At 44.2% G+C, this 25,636-nt stretch overlaps 1 protein-coding gene across 3 annotated transcripts; it reads left to right on the top strand.

The window, feature by feature from the left end:
• Window positions 1–2,773: 2,773 nt before the first annotated feature.
• On the top strand, window positions 2,774–25,382 carry LOC143438521 (uncharacterized). 3 transcript variants are annotated; one of them, XM_076924145.1, is made up of 5 exons: window positions 2,774–3,230; window positions 5,229–5,297; window positions 22,297–22,500; window positions 23,930–24,038; window positions 24,641–25,382. In XM_076924145.1, the coding sequence occupies exons 1-5, from the start codon at window positions 3,146–3,148 to the stop codon at window positions 24,738–24,740; spliced, it is 567 nt and encodes a 188-aa protein (XP_076780260.1). In that variant the 5' UTR covers window positions 2,774–3,145; the 3' UTR covers window positions 24,741–25,382. The 3 variants fall into 3 exon arrangements, 2 of the variants coding, with proteins under 2 accessions (XP_076780260.1, XP_076780268.1); XM_076924153.1 differs by lacking the exon at window positions 2,774–3,230 and adding an exon at window positions 4,583–4,887; XR_013107298.1 differs by lacking the exons at window positions 2,774–3,230; window positions 5,229–5,297; window positions 22,297–22,500 and adding an exon at window positions 23,243–23,361.
• Window positions 25,383–25,636: the final 254 nt, after the last annotated feature.

Below are 25,636 nucleotides of genomic sequence, written 5' to 3'. Positions count from 1 at the left end.
AGCTTTCCACGCCCATAGGTCCACCTTTATCTTCTTTGTGCATGGCTTCTTTGGAGTCCTGGGCTCATGGTCTCTGGCATCCTGTACCTGTTGTCTAGTCTTTGGCTTATGTGACTATTTTGGGTGTTCTCTGAATAGACAGAAGGTGTCAACCCTCATACCGTTCCTCTCTTTGCACGAGCCAGGCTTTGGGTACATTCTCCCCGCCCCCCACTTCTTTCCAAACAGGGTCTAACAGGCAAAACTATGGGGTACTCAGTTTCAGAGGGACAGGAGTCTTATTCTGGAATCACTATGTGGAGCAGGCATAACTGCCTGCCCATTATGCAAATGGGAAACAGATTTTTATTGTGTCTGAATCGTTATATAGCATGGATCTCTTCTTAACAGTGGATTATCTATCTGAATCAGTACAGAAACTGGTCTCTCGACAGGAATAAAAATGTGTGAAGATAAAAAAAAGTATGTGAAAAGCCCAGACAGGTGGTGACAAAATGGGAGACAGAAAAACTGCGTAGACTGAAAAAATGGGTTGCCGTAGTATGCTCTGGCAGGGACAGTCTGTCTTAACCTGGCTATCTGCCATCACATGTAAGTCTAACCAGGTATCTCAGGTGTCTGCATTACTAGAGGAAGCCCTTAGAGAGACAGAATCTCAGAATTTTCATGTGCTTGAGTTGAGCCCCTTGCTGCTTGTGACAAATTATTACTAAAAAATTATTATCTTTGGCAATAAGTTACTAGTATAAACTATAAAAGAAGAGAAACAGAGAATATAATAGAGTGCCAAGAATTAGAAAAGCTTGATTCTGTATCCCAAATTGGGATTAAAACAGGAAAACACACACACACACACACACACACACACACACACACACACACACACACGAGGAGAAAGACCTTTAAGAATTAAATATTGCAGTTCAACCCTGCAGCAAAGTTCAAATTAAGGTCAGAGCCTTTCCACCCAACCTGATTGTTCTGATGGTCTAAAGGTTCTGCTGCTAGGCCCAAAGAAAGGTACTGAGACAAGAAAGCAAATACTTTAGACTTTAGAACTTGCTCTAGGAAAAGATCTTGGGTGTGGTGACTGGCATTTGGAATTTGCTGGAAGCAAAGCAATGGGAAGGTTTATTGTTACTGCAGGGATTGTATTACAGAGGTCCCAAGCTTAGATGAATGCTCTCTGATTGATCAAACCTTTTTTTACCTCTTGTTCTACGTTTGTCTGAGCAGGAAGTAGGTTCTGGAGGCTGGGCAGTCTTCATGAGGGTCACTCCAGAAGTGACCCATTGATAGTGTCCCATTTATAATGAGCGAGGAGGGACAGCTTAGAGAGTACAGTAGGAGACACTAAAGAAAACCAGACAATGAAGCCCCACCAGAGACTAGGACAAGGGATAGCAAGGGGCTTAGCCTGCCAGAGAGAGAATCTTTACACTGCTCACTGTTAAGTAAAAACTATGTATTTCCTGTTTGTTTTTTCTCTGTGTAACAGGTGTCTTAATTGCTATTATCAAGTTTCTGTTCCATCCTTGGATAGTGGATATGATAGAGCAGAAGTTCTCATCCTGTGGGTCTGGATGCCTTTGTGGGTCAAGCGACGTAACACTCGAGACCATTGGAAAACACTGTAAATATTTTTACATTACGGCTCATAACAGTAGCACAATTACAATTATAAGGTATCAGCAAAAGTAATTTTATGGTCGGGGGTCAGCACAGCACGAGGAACTGTGTCAAAAGGTTACAACATCAGGAAGGTTGAGAACCACGGTGCTAGAGGGACAGACAACTGTTGTTTTAGACAATATATTGCAGAACCGCAAGGAGCTACATGTAAAACTGAGCAAAAGCTTGCATCCTCATGGTCTAGTGTCCTGGACTTTGAACTGGACATGGGGACTGGGCAGGAGTGCCGCGTATTGTCTTCTGATAGAGGGAATGAATGTGGTATCCTGGTAGAGGGAAGGGTGGTAATGGGCTGTGTCTGGAAGAGCTGTGATAGACCCACAACTGTTTATTAGGGACTCCATTTGCTAAAGATCCATTCTATCTTCATTGGACACAGCATCCTGAGCTATAGAGGCCATTAGTATTATAAGCAAGCTATGCCATTGACAGAGGCCAACATGTGTGAGTCTTTTCACAGATCAGAATTTGTTACATATCAGTAGAGCCATAAGCTATGTCCATCTCATCATAATTTCACTTGGTGGTTGCAGCTATGCAATGACGCACTCTTTATTCCATTTTTGTCATTTTTTCCATTGAGGTGTGTGTGTGTCATGTGTTTCAGTGTGTCTCTGTGTATGTATTTGTGTATGTGTCTCTGTGTATGTCTATTTATGTGTTTCTCTCTCTGTGTGTATGTTTTTGTGTGTCTCTGTGTGTATGTGTTTGTATGGTGTCTCTCTGTCTGTCTCTGTCTCTCTGTCTGTCTCTGTCTCTCTGTCTGTCTCTTCTCTCTTCTCTCTCTCTCTCTCTCTCTCTCTCTCTCTCTCTCTCTCTCTGTGTGTGTGTGTGTGTGTGTGTTTCAGACAGTAGTTAGTGTTGGACTTTTCTACCTTATTTTTGAGACAGGTTTTTTTGTTGTTGTTGTGTTTTTTTTTTCTCTAGCTAGCTCACCAGCTCACTGATATGCTAGACTGGCTACCCAGTAAAGTCCTGTGTCTGCCCTCTACTCCTCATACGCTAAGGTTATAGATCCAAACTCCTGCTCATGGATGTTTTGTTGTGGGTGCTGGGCACCTGAATTCAGATCCTCATGCTTCTGTGGCAGCCACTTAATTGACTAAGCCATCATCCAGCCCTTCATTCTTTTCTTAATCCTTAACATCTGTCGTTCCCAGACCACACATCATACTTTCAATAGTTGTATTTTGTAGCAGAGATTTAGAAAACAGGATAGAGGCCATATACCTAAAGTCGAGTCAGTGCTAATGTCCGAGACTCTGCTGCTGACCCAGAGCCAGGTTATGGACACACTGCAGGCTGTCAAGTTGAAAGGCGTGTACTCAGTTTTGAAATGGGTGGTATGCTGGTGTCAAAACAGGGACTCCCAACCTGGCCAATTGGGTCAGTTTAATCAGGGTGAACTGAAGTCTCCCTCTTAAATTCCTTGACAATTTCTGTAGCAAAGACCATGAAGGCTGTTTGGAGGTGTCCACGGCAAGATGACCAGCTGCCACTAATGTGCCACATCTTCATCAGTCCCCTTTATGTTTCAGGTGAGGGATTACATCTAACTTTCAAAAATGTAATTTTATATAAAAGTGTATTTATCATATTGCTATTATGCTTGTGGTGATGGTGATGGTGGTGGTGGTGGTGGTGGTGGTGGTGTGTGTGTGTGTGTGTGTGTGTGTGTATGCACATGTATGTTACAGCACACCTGTGCCCCAGCACCTCTGCAGAGGTTAGAGGTTGATTTAGAAGGCTGTTCTCTTCTTCCTCCTTGTGAAGGCAGGCTCCCTGAGCACTCCTGGCTTGTTGCTCCTGTCTCTGCCTCCCATCTGGACACGGGAATGCTGGGATTACAGATATGTATCACTATATCTGGCTTTTTAAATGTAGGTTCTTGGGATTTAGCTCAGATCATCAGGCTTATGTGCCAAGTGCTTATACCAGCCGAGTTACTTGCCAAGACTTGCATTTGTTGAGCTGTGTTTTTCTAAACTCAAGTACCTAGGGTTCCATTCTAAGAATCCCCCTGGTCTCATATAGTATGTCTGTACTGAACAGGTCAAAGCAGGGTACGCCATAAACTTAGATAAGCAGTAAATAATGTTGGCATGCCCCATGCACTATTTTGGCATGCACTGCTATTAGAATATTTTATGCACTTTATCAGAATTCAGATTTAGATGTTGGAGAGATGGCTCAGTGGTTAAGAGCACTGGCTACTCTTCCAAAGAACCAGGGTTCAATTCCCAGCACCTACATGGCAGCTTGCAACTCTCTATAACTCCAGTTCCAGGGGGATCTGACACCCTCATACAGACACACATGCAGGCAAAACACTAAGGCACATAAAATAAAATTCTAAAAAAGAAATTCAGATTAACCTAGGATCTTGAAATTCATCTGAAAACCTTCTGTTCCTTTATGACATAATATACTTAAGGGCCAGGCTGGATGGTACATATTTATAATCCTAGCACATTTATAGTTATATATTTATTTATATATTTTATATTTACTTCATTTATAAATAATTTATATATTTCATATATATTTATTATATTTATAATCCTAGGACATTTATATTTATACATTTATTTATATATTTAGTTCATTTATAAATAATTTATATATTTTATATATATTTCATTTATATATTTATTATATTTATAATCCTAGGAGGCAGAGCAAGAACATGTTCACAAGTTTTTGGTCAGTCTGGTCTTTGTAGAGAGTTCGAAGCCAGCCAAGGTTAAGCAGAAAAACCCAATCTCGGGCGTGGGGGTGGGAGGGAGGAGAGTCGGAGGCGTGGACTTAAGGTTTTACATTTTTAATTAGTCAGTTTTGCATCACTGGGGATGAAATGCGGGGCCTCCTGTAAGCTTGGAAAGCACTCTGCGGAAGAGCCTATTAGGCTTTTCTTTACGCACAGGGAGGTGTGGTCTTGCTCTGCTCTGTATCATTTCCATCTCCAAAGTTATAGCTACTGAGCACTAGGATGAGCCCTTGAGCAGGCAGGACAGCTCGTATGCAGGTCAGTTCACAGCCTATCAGGAAGACTGGTGCAAAAGTTCTGCATGAAAAGCCAACTGTGATGAGATCAACCAACCAGATGTTTTGTCTCAAGAGTCCGAACCCGTCACATGAGAGAATTAGTCAGCGGAATAGAAGCCAAAAGACACAAAGAGAGCAAGAGGCAGAAAGGTGAGCTCATGGCTCAGCAGAGGGCCTGAAAAGTAGCTCTGGTGGGGAGAAGGTAGTGAGAGCTTGCTTAGTGGCAACAGGGGCATTATGGGTAGGGAGGGGGAGGGGTTGAAGTTGCTGAGTCCTGGCAACCTCAGGACACAAGAAACCTGTGAGCCCTATTAAGGGAGTCCAGAGCTAGCCTGCCGCTGGAAATGACCCACCACAGTCCTGTTCCCAGACCAAGACCCCAAGCTCTTAAAAGCCCAGCTGGGCGAGTCTGATCATTTGGCTTTTCCTTGGTTCACAGAGAGAGCTGCCTCCTTGGCTGACCTTCCTTCTTTCTGCTTCTGTCCTTACAGTGAACCACCATCATTGCTGGGATCAAGTTAACCTCAGAGAGAGACAGGCCTCCCCGTCTGCTTGTTCTGGTCAGTCCCCACCAGGGAAGAAGATTTTCACGTCCCTTACATTCATATTTTAGCACGAAGCGAAGTTTCAAATGCCAACACATTCTGGTTCCAACTTGGAGCTTTGGACATGTGTCATGTACCACTGCCTACCTTTGAAAAAATATCGGTTATGACATCAAACTAGGGCTTGGCACAGGGCCTGGTACATGCTTAGAGACCAATGAATAATGCAGAAGTGCCCTCTGCCTATGCCAGGTTGAAGGCCTGTGGTGTTGGTGGAAAGCTCCAAGTTCTAACACCTAAAACCACCTGCTTAGAAACTGAGCAAGTAATTCAGTCTTCAAGGCCTCCGTTTTTCTCCGCTGTAAGTGAAGGTGTGATAGTTATGCCTCTGTTTGAGCTGTTGTGAGGTTTAAAATAGCAGATGTGTGAAATTCTCTACATAAGAAGCCCTTTGCGATCTGAAGTGCATTGAGTGGGAGGAAACTGCGCTTTCTCTCAAAGCTCCACACTCTATGTGAGAGTTTCGCCTGTTAACCTCTTCCAACTAGAAGTCAAATGCTCTTCAGAATGCAAGGCTTTTCCTGACAGAAATAGGGCCGGACCTTTAGGGGCTGGGGAAGTGGCTCAGTGGGTAGCAGCACTTGTTGTAATTATGAGGACTTGAGTTCAGATGCCCAGGGCCACTCTCATTTAAAAAATAAAACCAGATGTGGCCACACTCAATGGTAACTCTAGTGCTGGGGTGGACTGAGACAGGGGGATTGCTGTCAAGACATAAAAGGAAAAACTACTTGCTCTAGACTTGAAAGAGTGAGGGATTATTTCAAGGGAGTAAGACAGAAGGGAGGAGATAGCTGTAGAGAATACCAGATAGTCTCCTCTTCTGGCTTCTACATACACACACTTACATACATGCATGCATATGACACAGTCTCTTGAGTAAGAACATGGACATGCATGCCCACACATATGTACACATGCAAATGGATGCACACGCACACATACGAATGCACGCGTGCACACACAGATGTACACACACGCACATGCACACATGCAAACACACATGCACACATGGCAGGCATTTATATTGGCCAGCTGGAGAGAAATAAGCAGACATTTTTTGTTTGTTCGGCTTTCAGCTTACAATTTTCACAGTTTTGGAATTTAAAACTAGATAGAGTTATTTGCATTGTTTTAAGAACCTCAGAAAGGAATATTATTATTGTTGTCACACTAACTTGTTTTAAACAAACCACAGTCACATTTTTTATGAAATACCCCTTTAACGAACTCCATGACTTGACAGGGAGGAAAGAGAAAATGCAGTTGGTGTGTGGAATGGATGTGTTCTCTGTGGCCCTGCACAGCTGCAGAATGGAGCCCCGCTGTAACCTCTGCTTCTGCTCAGTACAGACTCTGGAATTTCCAAAATGTCATAACAGCGTGCCTTCAAAATTGTACGCCCAGCCTCTGCACCCCCAAGTGTGTAATATTGTCAGGATGTTTTATCTGCTGCCATAGGCTGTGCACATGACGAATCCATTTCCCCCAGCAAACCATCACATATGTCCACACTGCCTATAAATTTTGAATCATGACAGCTCTGTAATTATCCTCTGACGTTTGGATTGGCCTGGGTTGAATGTAATCGGAGGGTGATGTTCTTAAAGAATAAAGGAGATGTCACTCTTCTGTTCCTGATGGGTCCCTTCTGGAAACGGTGATGTCAGACACATGCAAGGCTTAACCTTGCTGGAGAAAGCCCCACATACTTTCCTCAGGGCAGAAGAGATTGAACAGGACTGATGTGTAAGTATCCCATCTCTGGGGGTAATATCAAGGTCACCGTGTACTTAGGTTTGGCTTTGTAATAATGCATCTGGCATCAATAGACTTTCTTTCCTTCCCAAGTACTTTCCTGTTTGTAATCCCGTTTGCCCTCACACGAGGAGGTTAGGGAGCTGGTTTCCCTGATCTGGTTCAGGGCAGACTTTAAAGTTTTGTAAAAACAGTGTTGTAATCATCTCTGGCTGCTCAGGGTTGTGTAGATGTAAATAGGGCAGGGTGCTTTAGAAAACAGAGAGGTTATGAACAGGAACAGTCTGCGGTGGGAACAGCACACCCTAGAAGTTGCAGAGGTGGAAAGAACAGAAGCGATAGCACAGTAAAGAGATGTTTACATAGATCAGGTACAGTGGTCCACGCTTCCAACTGGGAAGGAGGATCAGAAGTTCAGGCTCATTTTCTGAGGCAAACCTGGGCTACATGAGACCCAGCCTCAGAAAAAAAAAAATTAAACCAATCTTTGCTTTCTGAAGGCAGATGATTCTTGGGATGGAAGACACAGTAGTAGGCTCAGATTTTAATTTCCCACTTCTAGAGATATGGAAGTAGAGATCAAGCCATTGCTGGTGTTGGCTCACTCTCCTCCTCTGCTCTTTCACTCACAGAAGTAGATCTCATGCAAGGGAAAAACCTGTTGTGAGGAGAGCGATTTTGTTTCCAACTTATTTTGTGCAAATTCAAACCTTGACTTTATATTTGTTCATATATGTAACAAAATGCTGACTGAAATAGCCTTGAGGGTGATATTGATTTGTGGAATAAGTGGTAGGCAGCAGTGCAGGCTTCTGTCAAATGGATTCCTCAGGATTTAGACTCTCTCTCTATCTCTGGCATCTGCTCTGTTTTTGTATTGACACTGACAAGTTGAGTCTCTCAGTGAGTGATAAATGACTCCTGGCAGGCTTAGGCCTGTGTCTTCAAATCTTAGCACCTTCCATGAAAGCAGTTTTCTTTCCTTAATGATTTCAACATAAGTCCCAGGACTAAGACTCTTTGGACAGACTTTGGAATCCCTGCTGGAGAGACAGGGGTTCCAGGCAATGGATTTTCGATTAGCTGGGGCTACATCTTTTCTCTATTACTTTCTCTAAGATAGGGATTAGGGTTTGAAGTGGGTTCAGCTTCATTTGAATCATGTGGACAAATGAGAGGCTGGCTGTGGACCTCCCTAAAGGGGAATGGGGAGAATGTTACGAGCAAACATGGAGGCTGGAGAGATGGCTCAGTGGTTAAGAACGTAGAATGTATTGCTCTCGCAGAGAAAACCCAAGTTCATTTCTCAGCACCCACACTGGTTGGCTGACAACCATGTATAAATACAGCCCTGGGGAAGTCTGGTGCCTCCGGCTTCAGATGACACCTGGACACACATGCACGGACCCCTCCATGCTCTTTACACATGCATGATTAAAAATAAATCTTCCAGAAAAATAGAGTGCCAGTAGAATGGAGTTGAAAATTTAATCTTTCTTTAATTTTCATATTCCTTACTTGTTTTATCTAGATTGTCTTCCTTGTCTTAGAGACCTGTCCTCTTTTCTGCTTGACTCTTTCTACCTGAGGGTTTCCTTTGAGTTTTCTAGTAGCGTGTTTTTTTGTTTTTTTTTTGTTGTTTTGTTTTTTTTTTTTTTTTTTGGCTTTTCAATTCCATCTTCGTTTAGCTCGAGGCCCCTTTAGTGTTTCCTTCTCCTTGTTGAATTCCATTTTTAAGCCTTGGTTTGTTTTTTTGTTTTTTTCCGTTTCCATCAGCCTGGTCTGTGTTTTCTTGAGCTTCACTGGGCCAGTCATCCTCCTGAACTCTTTTCTCCTTCATTGCTTTGAGCTGTTTCTTTATGTCATCTTCAAACTCCTTGAGATCTTTGGTGACGTTTATGATTGTTCCTTTAAGTTCTGTTTCCTGGGGTCCATCCAGGCAATTCTGATTAGCAAACGTTTCTACAGAACTGGGATATTTTGGAGGAGACATACTAGTTTGATCATGTGCCTGTGCATGTGCTTATGCATGTGTGTGTTTCCAATGAGATCTGGACTTCTTTTGTTAGTTCTGAGTCTGTTATAAACAGAACAGGTTGGGACAGAAGAGAGGAAGTGTGTGTGTGTGTGTGTGTGTGTGTGTGTGTATGTGTGTAGGGGGGTTGAGGCTAAAGGTCAGGAATGGCTTAGGTGGAATGAAATCTGGTGGTCTGTGCTGGTGGTGTACAGGATGTGAGTCCTGGTACAAGGGTAGAGTGTAGTTGTAGAGTTTGTTGGGTGGAGGGGTTGGATGTGGTATGGTAGGGGTCAGTGGGCTGGTGGTTAGGCAGATGGGGCTTGGCAGAATCCTAGAAGTAGGTTGGCTGTAGGTAGGGGTGGCTAGATTAGGCCGGGTGTGTGGGTGCCTGTGGAGGTCAGAAGAGGGTGTTAGATTGCTTGGAGCTGGAGGTACAGGCAGTTACAGGTGACTGTGAATCTCTTAACATTGGTGCTGGGGACCAATCTCAGGTCTGAGGAGTAGCAGATATGCCTAAGTGTTCTGTGTAGTGGGTTAGCCTGATGTTGCTTGTATTCTAATGTTAATATTGCCTCCCCCCAGACTGGTTGCCCCAGAGACAAGAGTCTGCATGTAAGATTCTGAGTGACCCCGCCCCCAAGTTATTTCTGATTGGTAAATAAAAATGCCGACAGCCAATAGTTGGGCAGAAGAGACATAGGTGGGGTTTAGTTCCATGGGCTTGGGGTCAGAGGAAAGAACCACAAAAAAAGAAGGTTCAGGAGGAAGGAGGAGAAGCCACCTTGGGTTACGTGTGTCATGAAAAAAAAATGTGGCTCTAAGGGCTGGCCAATTGGAGTTAAGAGCAGCCCAGTGAAACAAAGTTGTAGCATTGAGTTTTATGCTACACTGCTTTGTGTTCCTGACAGGTCTCCGGCTTCCAGTCACCCACCCAAGATCCCTTCGGATCCACGAATGAAACACACACACACACACACACACACACACACACACACACACACACAAGCTTATTTTTGAAATGCCTTGGCTACTCAAAGACTGGGCAGTTCTAATCCTCCTGCGACTGGCATACCTTTTCCTCTGGTACTCCTGGTTCAACACCTAAATCTACCTTTAAATTGCTGCCCCGTTACCTTCTGTGAGGCCCTTTGGTCTTTGCTGTCCAAGATGCTTCTGGGCAGCCCTTCTGGAGGCCGCTTTCCCTTTCCTCCTACATTCCAGATGATCTTTCCTCTGCAGCTCTGAATCTCTTCTGTCTCTCATCGCATCATGGCGATCCCCGTCTTCTCCCCCTTGTGTCCTAGCCCACACAACTGTCAGGGTCCTGCCTTGTCTCACTTTGCTCAGCCATTAGCTGTTGGCATCTTTATGATAGATCAAAAACCAATCAGGGACAGGGACCTTTAGCATTTGGACATGGAGATTCCTGATCGAATCAAACCCATCTCCAACACATAGTAAGTAATAATTTGGGATTATTGACATGAAAATAGATTCTAATAGCATAGAGGCTAGGTATCTGTCCAGCTTCTATGAGGTACTGTTTCAGGCTTATTGTAAATATAAAGGCTGTATGTGTTTTTTTATCCGGGGGCTAAATGATCAAAGGTGAGGTAAGAACCCCAGGTTGGGATTAAAATGGCTCTGGGCGCCATTTTCTAACTCTATTAAGGGATCTAAGTAGACAAGAATAATATAGTAAACCATCATAGTAAACCAGGTGCTTGGATAATGAGTGGGCATGCATGATGCATATTCCCAGTGGGCTGTGCTTTCCCAGTATGCTAGAATTGTGTGGCTAAGAGTCGCCGATCCAATCTAACTTTCATCTTCAAGGTGTTACTGTTGCGTAATACATTTGTTTTGGGAATAAAGAGTAGGAGTTTGACCTTTCATTCTGACACCTCAGTAGAGATTTTCTCAATGTTAAGAACTAACACGGAGGCTTCTCACACGTTTCTCACCAGATGCTGCCCTTCGGAAGGTGAGGAGTTCTGCTTTGCAGAGGCACAGCGTGTGCTTCTCGATGTGGAAAACAAACCCGCAAAAAGTCGAATGCTTTTTATGGCCAATGACCAGAGGGATGGGAGAAGGGGGTATGTTTTATCACCTGGATTCAGAGAAAGGGAAATTGAAATAAAGACTTCCTCATGTGTAAGCTGCAAAGCTAGATACTATCATGGTATAATTCCAGGTGCTTCATGAGGCCTGCTATTCCTGCATTGGAGAGTTTCATGAGTAACTGTGGTTTAGCTAGACCAGGGAGCTTCATTAACCAGAAGCCAAGTCAGAGCTAATGACCTTTTAGGGCTGAGTTCACCTCAACAGTTACTGAGGATCTAACAGTGAGTATGTCACTAGGAGCGACTTTGGCTGCAAGTAATAGCTTCAATTCCTACCGTATTAAAACCAAAAAGGGTTTTTTTTTTTCCTATTTTTTATTTACGTATTTATTTATCTAGTGTTACTAGGGATCCAACCCAAACTCTCATGTATACGATGCAAGTGGTCTACCATTAAACTACACCTCGGCCCTCCCTCAAAGAATTTATTAACAACCCCAGTGGTTATGTCTGTCAGGCAAGGCTTGGTGTAATAGTTCAACCAGTGGTACCAAAGACATAGCTTCTCTTTTGTTCTCAGATTTCCAGGATGCCTATTTATCTTCTCTTATCTGCTGCCCATTGATCATAGAATGGCTTCTGGAGTGTTCCTTAATGGCTTCCAGAATTTTCTCATCATGTTTACACACAGGGCAATAAAGTAGCTTCCCAGGAGTTCATACAAGTAAAACTTCTTTCCCAGTGAGCATCACCTCTCATGGGATGTGGCCTCCCCATCCTCTCATGGTGGGGAGATGAATATGTCTACCTACCATAAAACAAACTTCTTGGCCAAGGGGAGGGGGTGTGCTGATAGCCATGCCTGGTACTGTTCTCCAGAGGCACATGGTGTGTGTGTGTGTGTGTGTGTAAGAAGAGACAGAGAGATGAGAGATGAGAGAGGTGTTTTTGCTTAGGAGTTGTGTTTTGTTAATGAATAGACTGATAACAAATATTTGAGAGTACAGCAAGAAAATAGCATTTCAAGAGAAGAGAAAAGAATTTGTGTTTTGGATCTATTGTATTTGAAACATCTGCAGAATGTTTGGACAATGCTCTTGAGGTTTCAGGAACTGGGACTCAGAAAATCAGATTTGGGTTGAAGATGTCGATGTGGAAGTTGAAAATGGTGGAGTTGAGTGGGTACATGGCTAGAGCTTATGTCAGTGTGCACTGAGTGAGAAGGGAGCCTGATCCCTGTGAGGAGGGAGGAAGAAGAGGCGACTCAGAATTGCCCAAAAGTGTCCTAGGAAAGCTTCATGAGAAAAAAAAAGTCCCTGAAAGAGAGAGAGACATCACAGAGATGGACCCTTAGTTGGTTCTGTGCTGTTCAGTGTCTAAGGGTCGCTAGTGTCTGTAGAGTAACTGATGAAGTAGCAAAGTCAGTGGGGATCAGTGGGGTCAGTGGGGAGCCATGTGTCGAGGCAGAGCCCGGAGGTGGAGAAGAAAGAGAGAAGAAGGAAGGAAGGAAAGAAGGAAGAAAGTAAGGAAAGAAAGCCCTGTCTGTCTCTTGAAGGCTTCACAGAGAGATGGCAAGTGCCTTCTTTTTGTTTAAAATCAGAACATTTTACCTCCTGTATCTGGCTAGGTGTGTGTGTGTGTGTGTGTTGGGGAAGGCAGATGTGGGGGTCTATTTCACGTGCTAGATGCAGCATAAGAACCCCAGAAGCTTTTTTTTCCTAGAGCAGAAAGGACTGATACTGCATCATGGTGTCTTCTGTAAAGTGCTCGGGCACCAGCTAAGTTCCTGCTTTTGCTGTTCATGCTGATCCAGTTTAGGGACATCTTCCAGGATCAGATGGGACATCCTGTGTGATAGAGGCTATCTCTCTTTATCTTCAGATCTCACCTTACCCTAAAGAAAGGGTCCAGAGCCTCTCTATACCCTATACAAGTTCATCCTGGACTGCCTAATGTGCAGACAGACCATTGAGGCATGATGCCCGAACCCCTCAGTCTCTACTTCACTCCCGTCTTTGTCTCACAACATTACTGTCATCTGTCTAAAAGTCACCGTTAGATCTGGGATCTGAGAGGAAACCTTTCTTCCCTAGTCCTTTCTTGCTGTGTCTTCTTGTCAAAGGGGCCCTACAGCCTCTTTTGTCTGTTACTGATAGTGCCTCAGTTGGTACTGCCATATCCCGACTGCTGTCTCACAGAAACTTCTGTAGAAGCCCTAAGGGACGAGGCTTGGTGATAGGGCCCATGTCAGAGGTGCCCCCAGCTCAGCTCCTGCTCTTTCACCTTCTGCTGGTCTGTTATCTCTTCAGAGGAAGTCTCAGCAACTGTGCTGTGGGCCTACCTAAGGGAAAGCAGAGTTCAAGGTCTTCAGGAATGCCATACTCATGCCTATAGTTAGTGCCCCCAGGCATTGCCGCTCCCTCTGACTTGTGGAATATGTCAACCTCTCCAGATTCCGGTTGGGACCTGCACTGTGGAACTTTGAGCCAACACTGAGCTGCCTGAGGATTATAGGGAATGACAGAAAGGCCTCAGAGGGCTCTGAATACTTGGCCAGGACTAATGTCTGCCCTCCGCTGGGTCTTAAGTGACGACTTGTGCCACACTGAAGCTATTAGCTTCTTCCTGGAATCCACATTCTACCTGGACCTTGAAACGGGAACATCTGCTACTTAGAGTTCCAAGTGCCCCAGGCTGTATTTTCTCCTTCTGTTGTTTTGAACCAGAAACTGTTGTTAATAGGAATTCATTGTGATGATTCTCTTCTGGGCTCAGCACTGATCCTTTGGGCCACACAAGTAGACTTTCCTTGTTTTTAATTCTTTTCTTATGCTAATGGATCACATCCAAAGACAAGATTCACAGAAGTCAAACAGAAACCCAATCAACGGCTGCATTCAGTTCTGGAAGAAATCTAATCAAAACAACGTCAGTCAGCGGAGCCTAAAATTGTACTGTCCCTTGTGGTAGCTGCTATCCACAGGCTGACTCTTTTAGTCATGCTTATCACTGAAGGTGTAAAATAGTCATCTATGACTCAGTGGTCACCACGTTGGACAGGACAAAATGAACAGTCAGTCACTCTGGGAAAAGCTTCATGGAACAGCCTAGGGAAGATACTCTACCTTCAGAGGTATGATCCACCTTGGGCCTAATTAAAGAGGAAGGGAAGGGTCCTTAGGTGGGAGGACCTATGCGCAGAGATTGGAATGGCCTAGCTGTTGGGCCGCCTCCCAGAGACCAGGACCAATCAGAGTGCAGAGTGAAGGACCGATGCTGTGAATGCCATTGGTCTAAGTGTACTGGACACCCACTCTAGTGGTGTGTCAGAGTAGTTACCCACTCTATCTGAAAACACTGTGGAGAAAGGAAGCTGGACCCTAGTCTTACCCTTCAATTCAGACCCCCAACCTTCTGTGTACCTGGTTATTGACAAACGTCTACATATCAGACTCTTCTTAACTCAACTGCTTCTTGAACTTGACTCTTTCTACAATGAGATGCCTGTAGGGAAGTGTCTGAATTTCTTCAAATATTAGTATCAAACAGGGATGATCATAGCATTGTCCATGAGGGGCTGTTTCAAGGATCCAAGGAATACCACCTACAAGGGAGTGTCACGGATACTGGCAAAATGAACATGCCGACTTTATGATGTAATTTTTTTTATGCTGTTTACAGCATTTTTGCAGTTGTTTCTGATTCCCCTTTAATTTAACATATTTTTGTGCAATTGAATTCATCAAACATTTTTAATGAATGTATGTTTTGGCCGGGTATGGTGGTGCTTGCTTTTATTCCCAGAACTAAAATATGCAGAGGCAGATGGATCTCTGTGAGTTCGAGGTCAGCCCGGTCTAGTGAGTCCTAGGACAGCCAGGGTTGTTATACAAAGAAACTCTGTCACACACACACACACACACACACACACACACACACACACACACACATTTTATGTATCTTACATAAGAAATAAAAAATTTTTTTTTGTCTTACCCATCAAGTGCTATGATTATAGACATGTGTTACCACACTTGGTTTATTGGGACTGAGGATCAAATCTAGAGCTTTATGCATGCCAAGTGTACTCCTACCAACTGATCCATATCTCAAGACCAGATCCAATACTCTTTTAAATTGGGCCCAGTGGTGGAGGCTGTAATCACAGCAAGTTAGGAGATTAAGGCAGGAGAATTCCCAATTCAAGGCATTCTGGGCAATGTAGTGCCACCCTGTCTCAGAAATAAAAATGAAAAAGAAAATCATTTGAGGATATAGCTCAATGGTAGAACTCTTGCTTAGCATATACAAGACCCAGTGTTCAGCTAATTCCTAGCATTGCAAAAAAGGAAAAAATAAAACAAAACAAAAAATGCAGGAGAGAAAGGAAGAAAGAAAGGAAGAAAGAAAGAAAGAAAAAAAAAGAAGGAAAAAGAGCCAGTCTGTGGTCTCCTCCTGTGTTTTCTTCTAAAGCATCTTAAAGCATTCTTTCCTTGAGATATATTTATAGAAGTGCATGAGTTATGAGTTTTTACCCAATTAATACATCTGTACAGCAAGACTCATTCAAGAAAGAACTCCATTAGAAGTCAGGAATGCACATGGATTGGTAGGGTTACTATGGTAAAAATGGCCACCCCACCAGGTCTGCAATCTACAGACTCAATGCAGTCCTCATCAAAATTTCAACACAATTCTTCATAGAAATTGAAAGGACAATTTTTAGCTTGTAGCAACACAAAACACCTGGGATAGCTACTACATTCCTGAATGATAATAGAACTTGTAGAGATATCACCATCCTTGATCTTAAATTGTATTACAGAGCTATAGTAATAAAACCAGCATGGTATTGGCACACAAAAAAAGACATGTTGATCAATGGAATCAGACTGAAGACCCAGACATAAATCTGTACACATATGGGCACCTGAATTTTGGTAAAGAAGTTAGTAACACACACTGGGGAAAAAAAAGACAACATCTTTAACAAACAGTGCAGGTCAGATTGGATACCTGTGTGTAGAAGAATGCAAATAGATCCATACTTAGCATTCCGCAAAAAACTCAACTTAAATGGGTCAAAGTTTTCAACATAAAACCAGATACACTGACCCTGAAAGAAGAGAAAGTGGGGAAATAGCCTTGAGCTGGTTGGCACAGAAGACTTTCTGAACAGAACACTGATAACAGGCGCTAAAAGCAACAATTAAGAAATGGAATCTCATGAAACAGAAGAGCTTTTGTATAGCTAAGAACACTGCCAGTGGGGCAAGCCAGCAACCTGCAGATTGGAAAAAAGATTTTTACCAATTCCACATCTGATAGTGAGCTCATATCCAAAGTATATTTTTAAAAAAATCTGGACATCAAGAAAACAAATAATCCAGTTTTAAAATGGGGCATAGATTTGAACAGAGAGTTCACAGCAGAGGAATCTCAAATGTATGAGAAGCACTTAAAGAAATGCTCAATGTCCTTAATCATCTGGGAGATTTGAATCAAAACGACTTTGGGATTTCATCTTACACAGATTGGAATGGCCAAGATCAATGAAACAAATGACAGCTCACACTGACAAGGATGTGGAATCAGGGAACACTCATCCATTGCTGGTGGGAGTGCAAAGTTATACAGCCACTATGGAAATGCAATGTGGTGCTTCCCAGGAAGATGAGAGTCTACCTATCTCAAGTTCCAGCTATACCACTCTTGAGCACATACCCAAAGGATGCTTCAACTACTACAGAGACACTGGGTCAATCAGGTTCATTGCTGCTCTATTCATAATAAATTGGAAACAACCTAAATGTCCATCAATGAATGAATGGATTTAAAAAGTGGTACATTTACACAATGAAGTATTACTAAGCTGTAAAGAGCATGAAGTCATAAAATTTGCAGGTGAATGGATGGAACTTGAAAACGTCATCCTGGTAGCCTAGACTCAGAATGACAAGTATGGGATGTATTATCCTATATGTGGATAGGATGGCATCTCATGGGTGCCAGGGCCGGTGGATGCTAGCTGTTAGGTCATTGATAAACAAGTTACAATCTGTATAACCACAGAGGTTAGGTAGAAAGTGAGGAATACAGGTGGGCAGGGGATGGATCTCCCTAGGAAGGGGAACTAGGATAATTATGGATGGGATGGGGAGCTGGAAACTTGGGTAGGAGGTTAAGTGGGGAGGCGGCTGTAGCAGGATACTTATTCTGCTATATTGTATTCACAGTGGAGCTCAGTGATTAGGCAGGAAAAGAGGAGGTGGAGTTGGGAGAGAGAGGAAGGGGAGGGGAGACAAAGAGGAAGGGGAGGAGAAGAAAGAGGCTATCAGCCTTGGAGAACCACGGATGGGTCGAAAGCTGTCCTGGGTAGCAACTTCTATCAAAAGGTTAGATATTGTGTAACAACTCTAATTGTGTGGGCATCTTGTTGATTGAGCATTTCTAAATATATAAATCCTTTAGATAATCATTAAGCTTTTAGAGTCTCATTTCTACCAGGTACTGTGAGGATGGCAGATATTGTCTGGGGTTCAGCCAAGCTTTGTGGATTCAGCATGGTGAATTGGCAGAGCCATCCCCCACGCTGGCATCTCATGGGTGCCAGGGCCGGTGCATCTAGCTAGCTGGAGCCCCAGTTAGAGCTGAGGAGCAGTGGGAACATGGTGGCTGCCTGGGAACAAGCCGGACCAACCTCCGTTTTCTAAATATCACCCCTACAGGGTGAGGGAGGGAATACTGGAGGAAGGAGCTAAAAGTAAGGGCCATTTGATGTGTAGTATGGAAATCATGCACAAAGGGATTCAAATGACCACACAACAGACAGAGCCCCATCAAATGACATACCACACAACAGACAGAGCCCCATCAAATGACATACCACACAACAGACAGAGCCCCATCGAATGACATACCACACAACAGACAGAGCCCCATCGAATGACATACCACACAACAGACAGAGCCCCATCGAATGACATACCACACAACAGACAGAGCCCCATCGAATGACATACCACACAACAGACAGAGCCCCATCGAATGACATACCACACAACAGACAGAGCCCCATCGAATGACATACCACACAACAGACAGAGCCCCATCGAATGACATACCACACGACAGAGCCCCATCAAATGACATACCACACAACAGACAGAGCCCCATCAAATGACATACCATACAACAGACAGAGCCCCAACTAGTACTCTTGCTGTCAAATGAAGCCTCCAGTGCTGGGAATGGGTTAAATATAATTGACTTGTTGGCCAAAAGGGTCCCATGGGAGCCCCCAAACAGCCCAGACTATTGCCAAGGCTATTGGTTGCTCCCTATAAACGTACAGTAGGGCCCCATCGATAAAGAGAACACTACACAATTCACTGAACACAGAGAAGTCAAGGTGGTGCCTACATAGAGCCTTCACTCCTGCAAGTGCTCTTGATCCTGGAAAGGGCTCTGTATGCCACCAGAGGAAACAAGTAACCGCCAACTCAGCTACAAATCCTTTGATTTACAAGAGTGACCTGCTTGCAAGATACGCGGGTGCAATCATGACCCAAAGCTTATGGGAGAAACCAACCAGTATCCGATTTGAGTTAAGGTCTACTTCATGAGATGGAACCCATACTCAGCACTACTTGAAGGGCACAGAACCTGAGACTAGATAGGCCGGGGATACAGGGTGAAACCAAACACTGCTGTTCTGCTAAAGGCACATAACAATAAAGTGACTTCTAACAGCAGTCTGCTATACTCATAGATCTGTGCTTTGCTTAGTCGTCATCAGAGAAACCACCTCCTGCAGCAGAGGGGAAACAAATACAGAGATCTACTCCAGACATGATGCAGAAGAGGAGAACTTGGAAGACTCAGCCATGAAAGGGATGTCTCCATCAAATCCCTCCCCTCAGGGCTCAGGGAACTCTCCGTCTCCTAGAGGGGACAGAGGATAATAAGGAACCAAGGCCTTCTAGACACAGTAGTTCTGGTGTACATACTATGATCGCAGAGATACTGAGTCAGCACGCACAGGACCTGCACGAGTCCGTGTAGGATGAGATGCTAGTGATAAAAGGAGAAGTGAACACATGCCCCAATCTGTAACCTAGACGCCATCACCAGTTCAAATGAAAAGTTAGTTTTCTCCAGAGAGTTTCACTGGGGAAACAAACCACTCATGCCCAGCAGTAGATGGCTAACACAAAGTGAAGTCAACTACATCTTTGGCCGTTTTTTGTCTCATGACGTTGTTAGGGGATTAGAAAGGTATACATATACATGTACATACACACCACACACACACACACACACACCACACACACACACACACACACACACACGCCAGATCCTTTGCATGTATATTACGGCTTTTGTTTTTTTATGTTATTTCTGTATCTCTGTGTGCACATGTATGTGTCTCTGTGTCTATATGCTCTCTTTGGCTCTTTTTCTCATTTGTTTTGTCATATTCTGATTTGTTTTTTTATTTGTATTATTTTATTTTATTATTTAGATGTTTGTGTTCTAGAGAGAGACTGAAAGAGTGTGGATCCATATGTTAGGGAAGGTGGGAGGGGAGAGGAAACCATCAGAATATATTATATGAAAAAGATTTGTGTGTGTGTGTGTGTGTATGTGTGTGTGTGTGTGTGTGTGTGTGAGAGAGAGAGAGAGAGAGAGAGAGAGAGAGAGAGAGTGTCCAGGCTCTCTTTAGTCACTGGGCCTATCTCTAACTCATTCACTCACCATGCCCAGGAATGAGGATGTGTAAGAGTGTTTTCTCATTCTTTTTTTTGTTTGTTTGTTTGTTTGTTTGTTTGTTTTTGTTTTGTTTTGTTTTGTTTTTGGAGACAGGGTTTCTCTGTGTAGCCCTGGCTGTCCTGGAACTCACTCTGTAGACCAGGCTGGCCCCGAACTCAGAAATCTACCTGCCTCTGCCTCCCTGGTGCTGGGATTAAAGGTGTGCGCCACCACTGCCTGGCGTGTTTTCTCATTCTTAAGGATCTCTGTTTCTCAGCCCCGTGGATCCACATAGTGCACACATCCATTCTACTGTCAAAGTTTGAACATGAAACGTCTGCCTCAGCCTGTGGGTTGAAACCTCGCTCTCCCGTCTGTGGTACTATTTTGGGACATTCTGAAAACTTCAGGAGCTAACTAGGCTCTGGGTAGAAGTGGGTCACTGGGGTTTATTCTTGGGTGTATCTTGTCCTACTTCTCTATTTCCTGGTCTAACCTGGTGAAGATGCTTCTTGGCCGTCTGATTCCACTGCCATGTTGCTCTGCCTCACAATCAAGAATCACAGAACCAAGTGCTCATAAAGGGGAGTCTTCAAAACCACCAGCGAAAACAAATCCTTCCCCGTTAAAGTCATTTTAGCCAGGCGTTTTGGATGCTACGCAAAGGCAGGTAGCCTGTACCTTGTGGGGCAGTTGGGTAGGTGTTCACATCTTCTTTGGCCATCAGAACAAGCAGGAGTAGGAATGCATGGGCAGGTGTTTCTGATGAGCGTGCCCTTTCATCTGTAGATAGATAAGCACACACCCATGCTTGTGCAAGCAACCCTAATGAAACCAGGTGGGCCACAAAATCCTCCAGACAAACAGCTTGCATGGTTTCCACCGAGAAATACTGCCCGCATGGAGCCCCAGATGCATGGGGGCACCCAGTTTTGAACTTGAACCTCTGGAGCCAGAGACAAAGTGAGCTGCCTTTTATTTCCTGAGTAGTCTGTAGCGAGTAGTTCACATCCATCTGTAATGGGATCCGATGTCTTCTTCCGGTGTGTCTGAAGACAGTGACAGTGTACTTACGTACATTAAATAAATAATTAAAAATGAAAAAGTCTACCTTAAAAAAAAAGAAAATTAAACGACACTACACCATTATATGTACATAGTGCCACATTTTTTTTTTTTTTTTTCATTTGCCAATACGTCCTTAGCTTAGTTCTACAGCTTAAGCCCATTTTCAGATGCCAGGTATATGAGACAATATTTTTTCCATGTGTATGTGTGCGTGGACGTGTGCCTGTTCACATGTGGATTCTCCCCTTGTGTGGAGGAGGGAGCTGCCACAGAGAGTCTTTCACAGTCACTCTCTATCTTGCTTATTGAGTCGGGGGCTCTCATTTGGACCCAGAACACATCTATAGGATGGGTCTGGCTGGCTAGCTTGCTCCAGGGATCCCTTGTCCTGTCTCTAAAGCACTGGAGTTATAGGTGTGTCACCTCGCCTACCTGGCTGTTAGGTGGGTCCTGGGGATCTGGATTTTGGTCTTCAGTCTTTCATAGCAAAGGCTTTGTCCACTGAGCCATCTACCAACCCCAAGAAAACTCTTTAGAGTTGTTTTTCTTTAAAAATCTGTTATTTTCCCCCCATTAATTTACACCCACATGATCCCTCTCCCACTGAACTTCAAAGGAAGGAGGGTGACCTCCTTGTGCTGAGGTCACATAACAGCAGCCTTTCCTTTGGCTCTCTCTGTTTAGGCTGCGAGCCCCTCCCTGTCGAAAAGCTGCTGGGGCCTCTTTGTGACAGAGTTGGGATAGGTTGTTTTCACAGCTGTGCTGTACCCCAGCCCCTGAGCTGTCGGTCTGTCTGTCCCTCTCCTGGTACACTCGGCTTGCTGGCAGACAGGAATAGAGAGAGTAGATCTTGCTCTCCTACGCCTTTTCTGAACTCACATGCCTCTCACCCAGGGGCCTCTGATGCTGGTTTGAATAGCGAGCCAAGAATCCAGGGAAGGTGACTGTTTAGCATAACAGCAAGGCCTCCCGCCCCTGGGGTGAGGGGCAAATGGACTCTGGTGTGTGCAGGTGTGCCTTGCTTTCTACAATGAGAGCATTGACAGAACCTTAGACTGATGGGGCCACATGCTGGTCAGGGCCATCACCTCCAGTCTTGGGAGAGCAAACCGCTTGTCTCATATGTTCAGTCAAATAGATGGTCCCCAAAGATGACTCCTGCGGTGACAGCATATGATTTACCAAGACGTAGAGACTTGAGTTTTTTTTTTTAATGTCTCATGGGAACAGAGTTCTTTCTGTACACCAGATAGTAAAATGTGCTTTTCTTGGTCCTTTTCTTTGGTCTTTCGAACAGCCTTCGGTGTTGGACATCCCTTCACTTACGCCACTGAGAGCAGAAAGGCAAGTTACCAAAGCATCCACACTAGTAAGAATCAGCCAGGCATCTGGCATTCGGAATGCCTCTCAGCGCCCGTGACCCTGCTGAAGGCACAGTTCTGGTCACTTCCGAGGATCAAAAGAAAGCTGAGGATGGGCAGTATCCTTTCACACACCCTACGTGAGTGAGAGGGACGGGGTGGGCGGCTGCAGTCTTTGCTTTGAGAGCTGCCACACTGCCCAGGATCTGGAGTCCACAGGGGTTGTGGGGCTGCCAGGCTTGGGCGTCCCTCCGTTAGTGAGGAGGGCTGATGTGCGGCACCGCAGAGCACTTTCTGGAAACATGGCCAGCTTCTCGCAGGAGAGGAGGTGAAGGGTTTCGGTTCAAAGAATGCACACTGTTCTCAGACCTTCCCTTGAGGGAACTTGGGCAACACTGTCTTTCTTTCTCTGCAGAGGTCTTGCTGGGTCTGCTGCTCATTTTGTGAATGTAGGCCAAAGGGAGGCCCACAGAGCCCGCCCTTAAGCTGCTGTTTCTCTGACAGGCCTGCAAGCAGGCAAGGATTTGTTGCCTGTGGTGTTCATTTGTCTGATAGCTCTTCTCTCTGTCTCCCCCTCTCCCACGTTCTCTCCTTCTCTCTGTCTCCCCCTCTCCCACGTTCTCTCCTTCTCTGTCTCCCCCTCTCCCACGTTCTCTCCTTCTGTCTCCCCCTCTCTCCCAGAGCTCTGTATGGTGAGAGTACCGAAGTCAACCGATGCACCAACACCTCACAGAAAACCCATTATCTGAGGATGTGTCCTAAATCCAAATCCTTCCAGGAAATAGGTGGGCATGGAGGACAACACACAAGCCTACTGAGCCAACACTGGACTGTATCACTCTCTTCTAGATGATTTTATTGTAATTTTAAACGTTTTTTTTTTTTTTTTTTTTTTTTTTTTTTTTTTGAAATTGAGTTTCACTTAGCCCAGACTAGCCTCAGATTCACTGTGTAGCTGAGGATGACCTGGAAGTCCTGATTCTTCTCCCTCCAGCTTCTAAGTGAGTACAGAGTTGCACCACTACATCTGGATGAACAGTAGCCACAGACCTGATGTCAACGGATATTTTGAATATCCATTTGACATGAGGTCCGTGAAGTCTGTTTTGTGAATTGGCATTTTCCAAGAGACTGTTGGTTGTTTTGTTTTTAAAGATTTTTATTTTTCTTATAATTACAGAGGCTCAATACTTGTAGACCTTTGCTCAGCTGTCTTGAAGGCCTGTAGGTTAGACATATCACACCGGCAGGACAGTGTGCAAGTCAAGATCGTGTAATGAGGCAGGAAGCAAGCAAGTAGGGAGAGTCAGGTTCTCTTTTATAGCAACTGGTTCTTACAAGAACTTCCCAGGGTCTCAGAACCCTTAATCCCTACCTATACTGGTGTACAAAATAATTTACTGAATTTCTATTAGGTTCTCCCTCTTAAAGATCACACAGTTTCTTAGCATTTATAAACCTCTGGAGGAATAAATAATACCTCAAACCAGAGCAAGAAATATCTAAGCTCTTTTAAAGATTTTTAAATTATGTGCATGTTTATCTGTGTTTATGTGCATGTGACTGCAGTACCTGAGGAGGCCAGAAGAGGGTGGTGGTTCCCAGGAGCTGATGTTACAGACTGTGGTTTGCAGACACATGGGTGTTGGAAATTAAACTCAGGTCTTCTACAAGAATGGTAAGTGCTACTAAAACCAGAGCCAGCTTTCTATCCTTTAAGCAAAATCTTAAAAACATTTTTTAAACTAACATGCTTTTAATAATTGTCTAGAATCAGCTACCAGCTTTCCATTTCAGTTTTAAAATACTTTATACCCCAAAGTTTCTGAATTTTCTCATGCATGTTTTTTTATGTTGCCCTTGCTCTGGAAGTGATCACGATTCCTGTGTTTTCTGAGCAGAGCTGCCTGGGACTTCAGTGTGGACTGATTAGATTGGGTCTCTGTCTTGTTCTATAATAAATAGCTGTGCAGCCTTGCTTACACAAGGCTCTTGGTGTGACTTAAAAATCTCTGAAATGAAGCTGATGGAGAATGAATCGTTAGACTTCTACTTCCAATATTCCATGTTTTGGCCTTAAATTTAGCTCTATTTTGTTTGCATTTAATGCATCCAGAAGGGGTACTTAGATTGCAGGCTTACTATGTCCTGTAGAAACTTAATGAATTGTAAGGAAATCTCTGAAGGCTGTCGTCCCCCCAACCCCCACCCCATAGGTTTTCTAAAAAGAGAGGGTAAATAAGGGTCACCCTAAAATAAAATGCCACTGTGATTCCCCAGGGGCAAATACCACCAGGAGTTTCATCTGAAATCTGGGAGAGTGGATGGAAGAATGGGATTCATGTCAACAAAGAATGACCCCTTAGCCCTCAGCTGCTAGGACTCCAAACTGTAGTAGTCACTTCAGAAAAGTGTGTCAGTTTCTCAAAATATTAAGCACAGAATTACGACACAACACGATACAAGCAATTCCATCCCTAGCGAAATATGTGTTTTTAGAACGCGTCATGCCCAAGTAGCACTCTTCATAGTGGCCCCAAAGTAGAAAAATCCCTGAGGTCTGTTTGAATCAATAGAAAAGGATGTGGCTGCATGTGCTTGTTTGTATCTGTAATCCCAGCACATGGGAGGCTGGGGCAGGATTAAAATCTAAGGTCAGTCTGAGCTATTCAGTGAGTTTGAGGCTAGCCTCAGCTATACAGCAAGACCCTGTTTCAAAAAATACAGTAAAACAAAGACTGTGGAGATAGCTCAATGGGTAAAGCCCTGTATCCTCCCCCCCCCCCCACCATGAGCAAGCCTAAAGAGACCGTGTTTACCTCAACAAGGTCAAGTGACAGGATCTAGGTGGAGTTACCCACCTTGGCTGCCCAGAACACAGAAGCAGAACTGCCCCTGGGCTTGCCTTGAGACATCTCCGGCCGTGACCTGGAACGGACTATGGATTATCCCACCCATCTGAAACCAGGAGGGGTTGTGGGTTGGGTCTTCCCCTTTAAATTGAGAGCTGAACAATAAAGCTCGGGGCTTTGATCAGAGAACTTTGTCTTGGCCTCATCTCTTCTTGCCCTCCTCCCCCTTCAATTCCCAGCCCCCCTTTCAGGTGTACCCAGTTTACTTGTGGCCGTGGGCAGCTACAAAGCCCTTTCAGAGGAGACAAACTGCTCAATGAGTAAAGGCCTTGTGGAGGGTCAGTGGGTAAAGTCTTTGCGCCACATTTCTGAAGACGTAAGTTCAATACCCAGAACCCACTGCAGAAGGAGAAAGCAGACTTCA

This window comes from Arvicanthis niloticus, chromosome 1, assembly GCF_011762505.2.
Source record: "Arvicanthis niloticus isolate mArvNil1 chromosome 1, mArvNil1.pat.X, whole genome shotgun sequence".
Taxonomy (NCBI): domain Eukaryota; kingdom Metazoa; phylum Chordata; class Mammalia; order Rodentia; family Muridae; genus Arvicanthis; species Arvicanthis niloticus.
The sequence above is the reverse complement of the archived record's forward strand: the minus strand, read 5'-3'. Positions and strand labels throughout refer to the sequence as shown.